Below are 16,257 nucleotides of genomic sequence, written 5' to 3'. Positions count from 1 at the left end.
CTTGTATTCATTTTCACTGGGTGCAAGAAGAAAAAACAGTGAATTAAGGGGGGGGGAAGCACCTTGACTCAGACAGGTATTCATCGCATCTATCTGAGAGTCTCTATTCATCCTTTACGAAATAAAACACATTTGCAGAGCTTTATTCCCAAGAATTGCATCAGCAGCGGTTTCCTGATTCCCAGGCATGTTGGTGCTTCATTCCCTTTCGGGGAGAAGAGAGGGAGGGGGTGGGTGGGTGGGCTGGCGGCGGCATCCTTCGTAATTCCCCACAGTTAATGCCTTCAAGTGACTCCTTCCCCTTTGTTGAAAGCCTTTTGCGGCTGTCTGAGACTCCGCTCCACGGGCCGGGCATCTAACAAGGAGGCCCCACAGCAAAGTGGGGGGACCAGAGCTAGCTATCAAGCAAGGCGAGAAGTCTTCCCCACCCTGGAAGCAAATCTCCAATGGAATGAATGGAATATAAATACCAGCCAATAAGCAGCCGGCTGAGGGTGTATATAAAAGGGATGGGAAGGTGGAGGGAAAGGCTTCATTTCAGGCAGGTCTTTCTGGCGGAGCTTGCAAGAGGCTGAGAGCGCTTTCCTTTCGCAGCTCCTCTGAAAGTCTCGGTAAGTGCGCAGGGCAAGCGGTGCCTTCGGGCTTCGGATTAGAGCTTGAAGTCGCCGTGTTGGCGAGCTGGACGCCCGGCTCTGCGGCGTCTCCTGCTTTTCCGAGGAAAAAGGCATTTTTTAAGGCACGAAAGACCAGGGTTTTGTTTTTTTTTTCGCCCTCTCTCTCTCTCTCTTTCTGCGAACTGGCGTTTCTTTTAAAGCCAGCATCTCGCCCTGGCGAGAGGAAAGGAGGCTCGGGTTCTGGTCTCACGCCGCCACGATTGTAGCTGCTTTCTGGACCGAGAGAGAGACAGAGATGGAATCGCCACGTCCAGGATGTGGCCGTGTCCAAAGGAGAGCTCGGGCTGGAGATAACGTTTCGATCTTGCAAGGGGCTTCCTCGGGTTTTACCCCCTTTTTTTTTTAATTCGACTCCTTTCGAATTTGGGGGCGCGATGCTCGGACGGCTCCCCCCTCCCCTCTCCGCATCTAGAGTCCTTGGGGTTTTCGCGCAGAGCAATTAGCCACATTCCTCATCTGAGTTTGTTACGTAATGACGGTCCGTTTCATTTTCGAGTCGCCGCTTCTCCTTAGGATGAGATGCCCCCCAAAGCAAGCCCGTTTCTTGGCAGTGCACCGGAGGGAGGGAGGGAGGGAAGGAAGCCCGCTTGTGGTTCTTGTCCTTATAAAGCAGGGCTGTAGGGGAAGAGCGCTGGTCCCCTTCCCCTGTCTCGGGTGTGGGGAGGGGGGCTACAGAGGGAAGCCAGGGTTCCCAACTCCCTGCCTCCTCCTGGTTCCTTGCTCCCCAGTGAGTCAGCCTTGCCGGAGCTGTCGCGCATTGCAGCTCGCCCGCCTCAAGCCGAGGCTGCTCTTGCCAGAGGAGACCTTCGCGGCTCCCTTCCCGGAGCGAGGCTTGGGCAAGCCAGGAAGAGAGAGAAAGAGATGGGGGGGGGGTGAAGAAGAGAGAGAGACTCGGCTGCGATCGTCTCAGCCAGCGCCCTTTTTGTGATCCGCTTTAAAAAAAAAAAAAAGCCTCCCTCCCGCCTTCCCTGCTTTTCTTTTTTCTTCCCCCTCCCTTCGCCGCGGCCGCCACCTGCTCCTTCCGAAGCGCCTCTCCCGAAGAGAGAGAGATCCGATGGAGAGTCGTAGGTAGCTAAGAGCCCCGCGGGCCCTTTCCTTCTGCGGTTGTTTGTGCCAAAGCGCTGCGCATCCCTAACCGGCTTCTCTTCTCTTGCAACAGAGAGGAGGAGGAGGAGGAGGAGGAGGTGCCTGGGGGCGCGGAACCGAGGCAGCCCCGATGAAGTGGAAGGCTTAGGGAATGGAGATGCTGGCTGCTTCCTTCGGCTTGCTTTTTGCAGGGCTCTGCTCTCCAAAGGGAACCAACCCGTGGCTGGGGGAGAAAAAAACCCCCACAGGGAGGGCCCTCGCTTTCTTTTCTGTCTTGCAGCAAAATGTCTGCTTCCTGGAGGTGAAGGTGACCTCTGGGCCCAAGGAAAAGGGAGGGAGGCCTTCTTAGAGAAGCCCTTAGGAGCTCCTGGGGGAAGTTAGGTGGCTGGCTTCTTATTCCTGGTTGCTCAGCCACAGATAGAGCACCTTGACCTTGGGCAAGCCTCTTAGCGCTGGCCCAGCCTACCTGCCTGCCTGCCTGCCACAGAGGTATGGGGAGGAGCTGAGTAATATTTGGCAACCCTCCACAATTGCAGGTGCTCTGCAGACAAAGCGTGGAGTTGAGCAGGTCAGGGAGAGGCTGCAAGGTGACCTTGCTCCCGACCAGCCTTTTCCTGTACAATTGAAGCTAAGTGAATACCTTGCAGGAGGCAAAATGATGTTTTCCCTCTCTTCTTTTTCTCCCCCCTCCCTCCCTTAGCTCCTTTCAGACAGGCCAGTTATGCCTTTCTCAAACAGCCACAATCTTTGCAAGATGAATTACTCTGCAGAAGATGAGTATCCGGATCTAAGTCTCCATAACAATCACATGGCTTCCGTTCTGACCTTGGAGTTATATTCAAAGCTGAGGAATAAAAAGACTTCTAGTGGATTTACCGTGGATGATTGTATTCAGACAGGGGTTGACAACCCAGGTAAAGGAAAAAATGGCTGCTCATTTAATTTCTCTCTCTTCCTCATTTAACAAGGAAGTGCTGTGCTGCTTTACAAAACACGCCGTCTGTGAGAATCTCCTTGCAGCCTCAAGAGTATTACGTATTTTTAAAAAAATCTTACAAAGTGTTTGTGCAGAATCTTGCAACCAGAATGGCTTTATTTATGACAAATACAAACCTATTGATTCCTTCTGCTGATTCCTCCCCCCCCCCACAAATATTAATGTTGAATGAGAAACTCCCTTCCCCTCCCAGGAAGCTCTAGTTCTAAAGATATATAATTTACAATTGTAGTTCTTAAAATGAAACCCTGATTAAGAAATATAGCTGCTCTTTGGCAAATAAAGTAGAAGCAGATCTTAGTAGTGGGGATATTACTGCGTTTTTCCTGTTACTCTCTAGCAATATTGAACTTTAATAATTAGAAACTGCCTTCCAGTGAGACCATCCATAGTCAAGTTCCCCCAAGAGTCATGTAGCTGACGTTCTAACCCTGAATCTGAGCTAGAAATTGTGAGACAGTCTTTTTCCTTGTAAGATGTCATTCGGACTGGGGTTGATAGTCCTGCCAAAGCCCTGAGCTGGTGAACTTGGCTAATGCAGATACAGGCTTTTTGCTCTGGCATGAAATCAACTGTGGCTATGGAAATGCAAAATGGCTGAAACAAGCCTGATTTAGATGAAATGGTGGTTAATTGAGGTTAACTGTAGTATATGATAGAGCTTTTAAAATTGCTTTTTATGCCCTTTATGCCTTGGAAACAGTCCTTTAGAAACCGTTAGATGTGATGAAGGGAGCACCATAAACTTCTCTTAACCATTAACAAGGGGGTTGAATTAAGTGATGAAGTCTCTCATAGTCATGATAGCTGCTGTGGGCTACTTCTAGAAATAGACTGCTGAATACATGTTAATGAAAACAATAGTGATAAATAGAGCCTCTGTGGTCTTACATTTCAGAGACAACTGTAGTCTTGACATCCTATTTGCAAGTTTTATGGAGGCACCTCGGTAGTCATTTGTTGTGGACTGGATACCAAACTCACGAATGTTATAAAAAGTCTGTGGGCATCAGTCACTGATGAATTATAATTTGATAATGATCTCTGATGAAAATGTGAACATCTTCAGAGATGCTTAGTCTCTATGTGATAATGCGAGTGAGATGGATGATATCCAAATTTGATAAATAACGATTGCATTCAGTTTTAGTGATTTCTGAGCATTAGGCATCTGAGCATCAGGCAACTTTCCTGTAGGCCTGATAGAAATTGGTCCATTAAGGGATGGCATTGCCAGAAGAGAAGTATCTGGTTTATTATGAAATTGATTGGTGATTGTTTTTTTTCAGGCATTGATTAGTTTTCCTCAATCTGGTACCTTCCAGACAGATTACTTTACAACGCCCATGGGAACCATTGGCTAGCAGATTAAGGATAACGTTAGTTTTGCACTACTGAGGGTTGGCAGGTTAGAGAAATTAGCCCTGCTTGAAATCTCACTTTAAAAGTCTAAATAAGAGTTCTCCATTGAGAAAATGGAGTTGCCTTCACTACCATGTGGGTGCTTGTTTTCCTGTGATTCTATTTTGCAAAAGTATGTGTTGCAGAATGGATTTTGCCAAAAAGAACCCACCCCACTTTGTTTTCAGTTTGAGTAATGTGTGCCAGTTGTAGAATTTGGACTGCCTGTTTGATACCTACACAGAAAATATATATAGTTCTGTGTATTTTTATAATAATAAAATATACAGATTAACGGAAACTAAGGTTTTAGGTTTGCCTAATTCTGGAGCATTCAGGGTAAACCAAATATTCAAAGCAGCTTTACTTTCAAAGAAAGTAAGTAGAGAGAGGGAGAGAGTTTTAAGTGTGCTACATTCACACAAACCTATGAGCAAACTACAAAGTCTAATTGAACAGAGAACTCTGTTCAATTGTATCAAAAATGTCTCTATACTTATAAAGCTAACGACATGCAAAATCTAATGTGTTTGGAAATGCCAAATGCTAGAATGGAACTTTGAAACCAAAGCTCTTCTGGCTTGTTAATTCCTATAGGCCATCCCTTCATTAAGACAGTAGGATGCGTAGCTGGTGATGAGGACTCGTATGACACATTCTGTGAACTCTTTGACCCAGTTATTGAAGATCGACATGGAGGCTACAAACCTACGGATCAACATAAGACTGACTTGAATGCTGATAACCTGGAGGTAGAGAAGTCTTTTAAAAAGAAGGAAGTATTTACGAGGGCTCCTTGGTTCTCTCTGAGCTTTCTTGCAGATGTTCCATTACCCTAACTAGGTAACATCATCAGTGGTGGCCAAAACATCAGCACTGATGATGTACCTAGTTATGGTAGTGAAATGTCTGCAAGAAAGCTCAGAGAGCACCAGGGACCTCTCATTTCAACTCTGAGCTACAAATATTCTCCTTTATTGGCAAATGTTAACAGATTGCTAATTTATTCTTTTGATGCTGTACCTTCTTATTCATACCTGGTAGGGCATGTTAAAAACTACCCATTGGTAGCTTCCTTAACCTAGAATTATTTCTGCAGCAATGGAATATGTTTACTGAGTGACATTTACGAAGGCTGCAATCTATGTTGCCAGGTTCAAAATTTTAATAGATTCCTGTTGCTGAAGAGTTGTAATAGAAATGGCACAGGTATGTTTAGGATTGGCTTAGGCCTCACTATTAGGTTTCTTTCTCATGTGTAGAAAGATCATATTCTTCAGGAGAGAATGTTTGTACATCTGAACATTCATTTAGAATCCTTTGGGCAACAAACAACATGATAAATTGACTTGTTCAGTCCTTTATGCCTTAGCAGTGGAGATGGATAAATCACTTCTATTATGACATGTAGGATTGAAAAGTATTCTATCACTATGTCTGTCAATATAAAAAATGGCTAGTGAGCTGAGCTTGCCTGTTCATGGAAGAAAGTCATCTTTATATTGGAGAGATTAATGCATTGATGCTCTGATTTCCTTCCATGTATTAGACTCAATTCAAGGACAGGTAAAGGACTAATAATAATGAAGCAAATTGAAACTTTACCTGTTTTCAAGCCCCTGCAGCAGAAGAATGGCATATTTTTGGCTCTAAAGTTAAACCCTTGATTGCCAGTATCCCATTTCCAGAATGGAGATGCCCCCTAAAAATGGGCTTTTCTCTCCAAGACAATATCTCACACTTCCTTTATCTATAGGAATGACAAGAGTTGGTTTAAAATGCTTCTTTCAGCATAAGTCCTGACCTTGCTTAATACATCTGCTAGGAAAATTATGGAATGGCGTTGTTTATCAGCAAGGCTGGCTGTAAAAGGTTGAAGTAGAAGCAGTTGGGAACTGGGTACTGGCTGCAATTTGTACAGCCAAGTCAATAAATCAATCAGAATAGAGCTGGAAGGGACCTTGGAGGTCTTCTAGTCCAACCTCCGGCTCAAGCAGGAGACCCTATATCATTTCAGACAAATGACAGTCCAGTCTTTACTTAAAAACCTCCAGTGATAAGACATCCACAACTTCTGAAAGCAAGCTCTTCCACTGGTTAACTGTTCTCACTGTTAGGAAATATATACTTAATTCCAGGTTGCTTCTCTCTTGATAAAATTTAAATGAAAATACAGATTTAATATCACTTGCATTTAAATATGTGTCCAATGTAACTCTGAGTTTGCCATTCATTTACAGAGTAAGTCTAGATGGAATTTGCTATTGGATCTCTTACTACTATAATGAAGCTCTTTCTTTTTATAGGGTGGTGATGATTTGGACCCCAACTATGTTCTGAGTTCACGTGTCCGAACTGGTAGGAGCATTCGTGGCTTCTGTCTGCCCCCCCACTGTAGCAGAGGAGAGAGACGTGCAATTGAAAAACTTTCTGTGGAAGGTAAAATTCAGCATTGCTTTTGTATAAATCCCAAAACAAGTAGAATTGGTCTGATAATCAAAAAGAACAAATAGATATATAATAGGGTAGAACTACCCATGCCTTTTGCATTATTGGTAGTCCTTAACTTATAACTGTTGACAATGATTTGGAATTATGGCCTCTGAAAGGGTGCTTTATGGCCCATAAAGCACATCTGGACATCACAAAATGTTGCATCACCACTCCTGCTGAGAGGACTCCTAGCTTTAGGGGCTGGCTGAAATAGCTGCCTCCCGAGGAGCTGAACTCCTTTAATGGGGTGCAGAAACGGAGCTAAAATCCTATAGATTTTAGCCCCTTTTTCGCATACCACTGAATGAATTCTCTTCTGTGCATGAAGGGGAGCTGAACTGCTTTGGTAGGCAGATTTTTCAGTCAGAGACAAGATGGAGCTGAAAACTAAGCAGAGTGCATGGTAAAATAAGAAGCATGAGATACCCTAGATGAGGGAGGAAGGCCCAGTGCAGAAACACATGTAAGTCTCTCTCTACTTGGGTTGAAAATCCTGTTTGGATATGGGCAGGGAGGATTTTCAGCTCCTGAGCAGAACCTCCCAGGACTTCCCTATTTCCCCCCCACAAGCACCCCACACTCCTTACCTGGGATCCTATCTACCTAATGACCTGTGCAATCACTTAACAATCACAACCATGAGTGTTGGGATTGCAGTCATTGAGCAAAGCAGTCATGTGAACAGTCACATGCTATCTCACTTAACTGCCTCGCTCAACAACCAAGATTTTGGTCTCAATTGTCATAAATTGAGGACTGTTTTGTTTAATAAGACACTTGGTGAGTATGATTGAACTATCTCTCGGCTGTTTCATATTAAACTCCTTTGTGTCAGCTAGAAAGATGTACCATACCTGTAGCTCAGGGGTGGGTTCTACTTACCTTTACTACCGGTTTGCAACGGGAGCATGTGCAAAAGCTTCTGCGCATGCGCAGATCACCCATGATGATGGGTGGCAGATGGGCGGAGCCTCCCGCTGGTTTTACTACCGATTCTATAGAACTAGACCGAACCGGGGGCAACCCACCACTGCTGTAGCTGAATGCACCTTTGAAAAAGTCTTGCCTGCAGCAGAAAATTGAACTGTAGTTACTCTGTTTCCCTTGCATTTACTTGTATTTATTCAAGTAAATGCAAGGGAAACAGAGTAACTACAGTTACAGCTCCTCTCTGTTTTTTAAGTGTTCTCATGTGGGGAGCTTTAAACACATTGTTGCAGCCACCATCTTGACATGAGTGTGTTTTGCAGATAACCCTGCTGGAAGATGTTCCTGAAAATAAATACTACTTCATGCGTATCAAATAACTGCATGTTAATTAATGGAGCAGCTAAAAAGCAGCTACATTGAGTGAAGGGTGCATTCTTCTACCCATTCCTGCCTCAAGACTCTGGAAAACAGCCCAGTGCCTTGCTCTGCTAGAAAATTGTTAAAAGTTAGCATGTCAAGCCGAAACTACCCTTTTTTGCTGTCTTGGCATTAATGAATGGTAGGCCAGAAAATGCATATTCTATTAAATAACTCATTTAAAACAATCTCAATGCTACAAGCCTCCCTATTCTTCCTTCAGCTTTGGCCAGCCTGGAAGGGGACTTCAGTGGGAAGTACTATGCTTTGAAGAATATGACAGACGCCGAACAGCAGCAGCTCATTGATGATCACTTCCTTTTCGATAAACCAGTTTCCCCTTTGCTCTTGGCTTCTGGAATGGCCCGTGACTGGCCTGATGGAAGGGGCATCTGGTGAGTATTGCCAGGCAAAGTTGCGTCTTGAACATTGAGCCGTTCATTTAACCTTGATATTGCGATTTGTAAATTCTTATAGCCATCCAGTTGTGGCTTATTCAATAAAGGTGGCTTCACAATATTGTGGATTCCAACTACGTGTGAAACTGGTCAGTGAGTTGATCAGCAACATGTGTAATTTAATATTAGAGACTTGCTGGAAGACAGAAGCTCTTTTAACGTAAGATGCAGCTCATGTTACCTGATAAGATCCCGTAGTTCTGTAGAATTAACTTGGATTCTCTCTCCTGACCCATACTTTTTTCTGATGAATTTTTTTTTTAAATTAATTAAAAATCCCTGCAGTGCAAAATAATACTTGTCACAATAACTTGGTGTTAACCAAAGAAGTTAAAGGCATGAATGATATAAAGAAACATAATTAAAGCTAGCTTATATTAACATCATTAATTATTTCTCTTCTTTCCTTTCTGCCCTTGTAAACAATCCTTTCACGCTTTAAAGAACCTTTTGTTCTTAACTTCTTACCTGTTGCTTTCTCAAGACCTCATTTATTCTATCCAACCATGACTTTTTTCAGGTTCTTTACCCTAACCTGTTCATTCTTTCTTCTCATGTTTGTTTTCCAGTTCAGGTTTCATTCATTCCCTCACCATATTTTTTTTCAGGCCAATCATTCATTTTGTATTAAATTCAAATAATTCAGCACCTATTGATTCTCATATATTGATATTTTAATTTACTTCATTTAATTTATCTTGCTGTCTTTGGTTACATTTGCAAATAAATATTTGTGCTCTCCATATCCTTTACACATATGTCTCTCATCCCTCATTTTTTGCAGCAATCATTTTTCTTATATATATTTTCCTACTCATCCATCCAGGTCACCTAGAAGAATATTTTTTTCTTCCTGGATCACATGAATTAAAAATATAGAGTTTTTTCCATAATTCATAGCTGGTTTTTCCTATTGTCTCTATTCCTTGGAACATTACATGCAAATATCAACAGGCTATGGATTCCTACATTAATGCACACCTTTATCAATGTAGATACCACATTTCATACTTAGACATCAGTTGTTTCATTCCCAGTTAACATATGCCTTCATTTGTTGCATGTATTCATTAACTCCTAATGAATTGGTTTTATATTCTGATGAAAGAATTGATTGATGACTAACTATTCTTGGGCAGTATAACATTTCAAGGAGCCATGGTGGCACAGTGGTTAGAATGGAGTATTGCAGGCTAATTCTGCCGACTGTCAGGGGTTCGATTCTCACCTGCTCAAGGTTGACTCAGCCTTCCATCCTTCTGAGGTCGGTAAAATGAGGGCTCAGATTGTTGGGAGCAATATGCTGATTCTAAACCGCTTAGAGCTGTAAAGTCTAAGTGCTATTGCTATTGCTCACTATTGATATACCCATTTCTGAACAAATGCATAATTGTAGTGAGTGCAGATTTCCCATTTATAGTTACAAGCTTGGAAGTGTTTAGTATATTTTGTTAATCTACTAGGCAACCTGTGCCTAGTCGATTGAATTAGCGTTTCAGACATATTTTCTTACCTTTCAGAGAAACAGAATAATCCAAGGGTGGGCAAAAATGCAGTGGGAGCAGGAGTGACTTCTGAATTCCTGCTAGCTTCCCCATTGAGATCCCTAGTGAGAATCTAGCAGGAAGTATTTGAAATTGGCTTCCCTTCCAGCAAGCAGGTGGCTGATGTTGGGTGGGGAAAGAAGGGATTGCAAGTAGTTAAAAGTTATAGAAGCTTTGGAAGCTTTTTTGGTATGTAAACTTATATATGTTTATTCTATGTTTGACATAAAGGAGTGTGGAACTTACTCATTTTTGTCTTCTTAGGCATAATGACAGTAAGACTTTCCTTGTGTGGATCAATGAGGAAGATCACCTTAGAATTATTTCCATGCAAAAGGGTGGAAATATGAAAGAAGTTTTTGCTCGCTTCTGTTCTGGGCTAACCCAGGTAAATATAATGGAGGCACGTGGACTTTGCCCAGGGATCTAAGTTGGTGCAGCCTTCTCTACAATATCCAACTCAAAGTGCTGATTTAAATACAGTACAGACTTTAGGACAAACATATCAGGATGTGTTTCAAATTATCTGTTTAGGCAGAAGTAGCGGTACAGTGATCTTGAAAATACAAATACAGATCCTTCCTGCCATGGAGACTTCTTGGATATCACTCTCCCTGTTTATTGAAGGAACAGAGGTCAAATAATAGTGATGTATAATGTATATATTCCCTTATGTCTCTGGCCAGAAATCTTGAAAGACTTGCAGATTTAAGCCATTCTGTAACTCAGTAGCCTGTCTTGTACTAACAGATAGTTATATGCAAATTCAGAAATGAGTTTCTAAGAGCAGAGAGGGCCAGTCGCAGCATGTCTCCAGTCCCAGCATAGTTTATAATAAGGTTTGGCCATTGCTTTTTCTAACATAATGGTGTCTATGCTGTGGTATGCCACCATAGTTGAAGTTGGGGGAAGTCTCTTTAATTATTTGTAATCTATACAGTAACTTCCTAAATTCTCTGGGCACATTAGGTTGCCTAAAATGGTAATATGTTTCTAAACAGTAAAGAAATAGCAATTAGTGAATCACAGAATCAAAATTTCATCTTTCATTCATTTAAGATGAAAGTGTATTAGCTCTAGCCATCTATTAAGGATAAAACAAGAAACTCTATATTGTATTTGCTTTGTGTGTGTGGGGGGGGCTCTGCTTACTTTCTAGTGATATACTGGGAACTGCATTTCAGCAAATGGACAGAGAGAAAGGAGGGGAAGTAGTACTTTTGATTATTTAAATTCAGAAACAAAGTGATATAATTTACTTCCCATACATATACTATATATGGCATATTAAAGTGATTACATTTTGATGGCAGTCTTTGAATCCACTCTGTAGGTTTCACCAAAGATTTGAGGTCTTCATTTAAGCCGGAGACCTTGATTTGGGCCATCCTATGCCAATAGTATTGCTTTTCATCAAGTTGAGGTTCTACTTTGGAGAAATGCAGAGTGGGAGACCTATTTTTCACGAAGAACCTTGCTGCATGTCTTGCTCTTACTGTATGGTGCAGGCTTTATCTCTCCTTCCACTTTTATGTTTGAGAACTGAAAGAACTAAATTACCTTCATCCTATAAAACAATCTTTTATATGATCATGACAATCCCACTGCTGAGCCACTGATTGTTGCATGACAATGCCAAAGATTCAATTATTTTTACATGGATTCTTGTCTAATCTCATATAAATGTGATGGCCATAGTTTGTCAGGGTTCCAAGTAACATACTCGTAACAAACAAAACTCCTGAATTCCTCAAAGAATAAGTTTATTGGATATGTCATATTGGCACAGGCTGGTGAAAACAGACTCTTGACTATTCCCATGGGTTTCACCTAATTAAAAATAAAAGTTTTTCACTTTCTCTAAACAATCAGTCACATGGTCCAATCAGGATACGGCTAGGTGACTCCAGTCTCCTCCTCCTGAGCACCTGCAGGAATGTCCTTGGTTCCCAAGAGAAAGTATTTTGTTTTGACTACAAACCCCAACTATCTCTATTCCCCCCTCCCTGTCCCTCTTCTACAGTGTGTCAGTGCTGAAGTCTCAAAATGGCCTCAATCAGACCAGCTTCAGGGCTGACATTATTTAATGTTGGAATCTGCAGATATCTTTAAGTTGTGTTGTTGACGATGAAAGATCTCTTCAGTTTTCTTCAACTTGTGAAATGAAGAAGCTCTTTATAACTATATGTATTTCTCTCTAGCTTGAATCACTCTTCAAAGCCCAAAACTATGAATATATGTGGAATTCCCATCTGGGATACATCTTGACTTGCCCATCCAACCTTGGCACAGGTCTCCGGGGTGGAGTTCATGTTAAATTGCCGAATCTTAGCAAACATGAGAAATTTGGAGATATCCTCAAAAGGCTTAGGCTGCAGAAACGTGGTACAGGTGAGAAAGGAAGCATGGGTGGTGCTTGTTTTATTTGATTGAAATCAGTGAACCATTTTGTCCAGGACTCATGGGCCAGATTATGATGAATGATAAACATACAATAAAACCCATTTAAACAACTTCTGAGAGGCATTTTAAAACGTAACAAAAAGTTTAAACAAAATGGCTGGGGGAAGGTCATAGTACAAACAAATGAGCCTTTGATGCAGATTTTTAAAAGATAAATATTCTCTTTCAATCTTGCTTTTGTATGCAGGGAATACTTTTTTCCCATGTAAAAGCTACAAAGTGCAAAATCCTGGCATCACTTTGAGTTATAATCAGTTTCTTTCTCTCTAACTTTGAGAGTTTGGCTTTGGGTGACATCCCTAATTTTGAAAAATGTCATACCTCTGTATTTAAGAAATATTTCTGCTCCTCCAGTTGGCAAATGCCATCTGACTGATACTTATTCAGCCGAGCCAAGATATTAATAGTTAAGCACAGATTGTCTTAGAATCTCATTCCGACAGCCCTCAATTTTGAAATCTTAGCAGACATTAGGCAGATTTTTACAACAAGAATTTTGATATGTTGGCCAAGAATTCTGGGGATTCTGTAGCCCCAATATATTTGGTAATGTAGCTGCCCAAAGAAATGTGCTCTCCAAGTCCATGGAAATGAATCCCCACTTAAGACAGGAAGACAATTTTTTTGCCTTCCTGAGACAGCAGTAACAGCATTGCTGTTCGCACTAGTTAGGCATCATTCTGAGCAGGATCTGTTTATCACTATCTCTCTATATCTAGTTTGTCAAGAGCAGGAGTCTCCAACCTTGGCAACTTTAAGACTTGTGAACTTCAAGTCCCAGAGTTCCTCAGCCAGCAAAGCTGAGTTCCTCAGTCAGCAAAGAATTCTAGGAGTTGAAGTCCACAAGTCTTAAAGTTGCCAAGGTTGGAGACCCCTGGTCAAGAGTCTACTCCCAATGACTCTTGGTGGCTTACAGATAAACACTAAAACAGTTAAAAACAAAAATAAGAAAGAAAAGATAAAAAGATGACAGAACCTGACTGGAATGGAAAGAAAGAGTCCAGGGGGTTTCACCCGCTCTTCCCAAAGGCCTGGAAGAACAGGCAGGGTTAGAATTGAAACACTAGTAGAGCGAGAGCCATCCAGATCTCGGGGAGCAACCTTATTCTGCAGGGCAAGTGGTGCTCCGAAGCTTCTAGCATACTGAAACGGTTTAATTGAAGGAATCTATAATACAGGCCACCCCAGTCAGATTAAATTAGCCAGGCAGATACTAAGCAGTGGTATCAAAGGTAAATAGTCCCCCAGGCAACCAGACTTTATGCCATGTTGCGAGGTAGCTATGTCGGCTACATGTTCAGGCAGCCTCCGTGGTTTTTTTTTCACGGTGTCCAACATTCTGAGAAATCACTCCAGTGACGCATGAAGGGCAGCTGTTTAGGACTGGACTGCAGAACTGCTATGGAGAACCAAATACTTTAGGCAGAGTGAAACAGCGCTGCTGGTGGTAGATTGTGAGAATACAGGAAAAAAAGAACGTGACTCAATTTAGTGTTGCATTCTGCCTCATAGCAGGAATGACCCTATCTGGCAAGTAGAGTCTACTGAAAAAACATAAAGGTTGACTTTCCAAGATCGCTGTTGTGGAGGCGAGGTCTATTCTAAGGCAGCTTAGTTTTGATGTCGGATATTTCAAAGGCATGGCCCAAATGATACGACTCCCATAGTGTCCGATAGTTCACATGCACAATTCACTTCTGGAATTTAGGGACTACATGTTGCTTTTCCTTACTAGAAGCCGTTTGAAAGGAGGCACATCCTAGATAAGCAATTTAATTGGATTTAATCCTCATTTTGTGATCTTAAGACAATCTTGCAGAATTTTTAAGATAAATATGCTGACTGGATGTTTGTAAAGGAGCGCTGTTCAAACATGCTGGAATGAAATGTGTATGTGTGTATACTGTAATTATTTGAATTTGAATTCTGATCCCAACTTAACAGTATATTCATGGTATTGTAGAGCAGGGGTCTCCAACCTTGGCAACTAAGACTTGTGGACTTCAACTCCCAGGAATTCTGGGAGTTGAAGTCCACAAGTCTTAAAGTTGCCAAGGTTGGAGACCCCTGTCATAGAACATTTAATTTGGGTTCCTAACTTCTGTTTTGGTTTGTTTTAGGTGGTGTGGACACAGCGGCTGTGGGGGGAGTATTTGATATCTCCAATGCTGACCGTCTGGGTTTCTCTGAAGTCGAGCTGGTGCAGATGGTAGTGGACGGAGTAAAGCTGCTGATTGAAATGGAGAAACGCCTTGAAAAGGGCCAGTGCATTAATGATATGATCCCAGCTCAGAAATGAAAAGCACTTTAATGTTCTAGCTCCTCATGCTTCTTCCTAACTTATTGGATGAATTATACACACAAAAATAAGATGACGCTCCGATCAAAATCATGGAGTCACAAGAGATTTTTTCCCCACTTAGTAACATTGTAGAAAGTCTTCCATCCACATGTGTTAGAGTTTATTTTTTTGATGGCTGAAATATCACTGAGAAACTGAAATAAAAAAAAATCATTTGGCCTGAAAAGTATCTTGATTTTGTTATTGGGTTAAAAAAGAATGATAAAAGGTAGCTAAAGCTACACTCTTACAGCTGCCTTAAAGCTGCAAGAGCTTAAAGGAAGATTCTCAGAAGCAGCACAGACTAAGCGTTACGTCAACTGACCGCCATGAGTGGGCCAATGTCTATAGCGATAGCTTTTTTTTTTTTTTTAAACTTGACAGCTTTAAGATGTGTGGACTTAACTCCCAGAATTGCCTAGTCAGCCTGTATATCTTAAGAATTCTGCAGGATAATCTTAGGATCACGAAAACATCTGTGGTATTTCTTCGTGAGTTGCTGTTTTGGTCTTATTTCCAATCAGAAAATATTCATTATAGAAGGGTTCTCAGTGGAAGGTTTCTCACTATAAGGCCTGTCGCTTGTCCTTTAGACAAGTTCAAGCAGCTACCAAAGGTAGGTCTTTTAAAAACACAACTATTTTCCCTATTGCTTTCCACCCCCCCACCCCCTAGGATGGACATCATGTATGTCGCTGGGTGAGATCATTCGTAGTTTCGGGGTGAGGTATCACCAGTACGCTGATCTTTACATCTCCACCCCAGACCAACCCAGGAATGCCCTTTCCGTGATGTCTAAGTGCCTGGAGGCGGTGCAGGTCTGGATGGGCAGGAACAGGCTCAGACTCAACCCCTCCAAGACGGAGTGGCTGTGGATCCCGGCATCCCTTGATCTAGCATCCCCATCGCTTTTGATGGGAGGGGAGTTGCTTACTCCCTCGGAAAGGGCTCGCAATCTTGGCATCCTCCTGGATTCGCGGCTATCCTTAGTTGACCATCTGACGGCCATGAGCAGGGGGGCTTTTGCACAGGTTCGCCTGGTGCGCCAGTTGCGACCTTTCCTAGATGGGGTTGCCTTCCGTACAGTCACTCATGCTCTCGTCATCTCTCGCCTGGGCTACTGCAATGCCCTCTACATGGGGCTGCCCTTGTGGTGCACCCGGAGGCTCCAACTGGTCCAGAATGCGGCTGCATGGGCTGTTATGGGAGCCTCCCATTACTCCCGTATTACACCTCTCCTGCGCGAGCTGCACTGGTTGCCGGTGGTCCTTCGGATCCGCTTCAAGGTGCTGGTACTTACCTATAAAGCCCTACATGGCATGGGCCCGGGGTACTTGCAGGATCACCTTCTACCGGCCTCCCACCACCCAGTGCGTTCACATAGGGCTGCTTTGCTCCGGGTGCCATCGGCCAGACAATGTCAGCTGGTGGCGCCCAGGATGAGGGCGTTCTC

The 16,257-nt window shown here is 42.6% G+C and overlaps 1 protein-coding gene across 1 annotated transcript; it reads left to right on the top strand.

Annotated features, from left to right (window-relative positions):
- Window positions 1-544: 544 nt before the first annotated feature.
- Window positions 545-14,978, top strand: CKB (creatine kinase B). The gene is made up of 8 exons (XM_070931572.1): window positions 545-611; window positions 2,461-2,674; window positions 4,756-4,910; window positions 6,465-6,597; window positions 8,222-8,393; window positions 10,265-10,388; window positions 12,202-12,391; window positions 14,584-14,978. Exons 2-8 carry the CDS (start codon window positions 2,482-2,484, stop codon window positions 14,760-14,762), a joined length of 1,146 nt encoding a protein of 381 aa, XP_070787673.1. The 5' UTR covers window positions 545-611; window positions 2,461-2,481; the 3' UTR covers window positions 14,763-14,978.
- Window positions 14,979-16,257: the final 1,279 nt, after the last annotated feature.

Source organism: Pituophis catenifer, unplaced genomic scaffold, assembly GCF_029215685.1.
Source record: "Pituophis catenifer annectens isolate HBS135680 unplaced genomic scaffold, rPitCat1.0.hap2 SCAF_1, whole genome shotgun sequence".
Classification (NCBI taxonomy): domain Eukaryota; kingdom Metazoa; phylum Chordata; class Lepidosauria; order Squamata; family Colubridae; genus Pituophis; species Pituophis catenifer.
The sequence above is the reverse complement of the archived record's forward strand: the minus strand, read 5'-3'. Positions and strand labels throughout refer to the sequence as shown.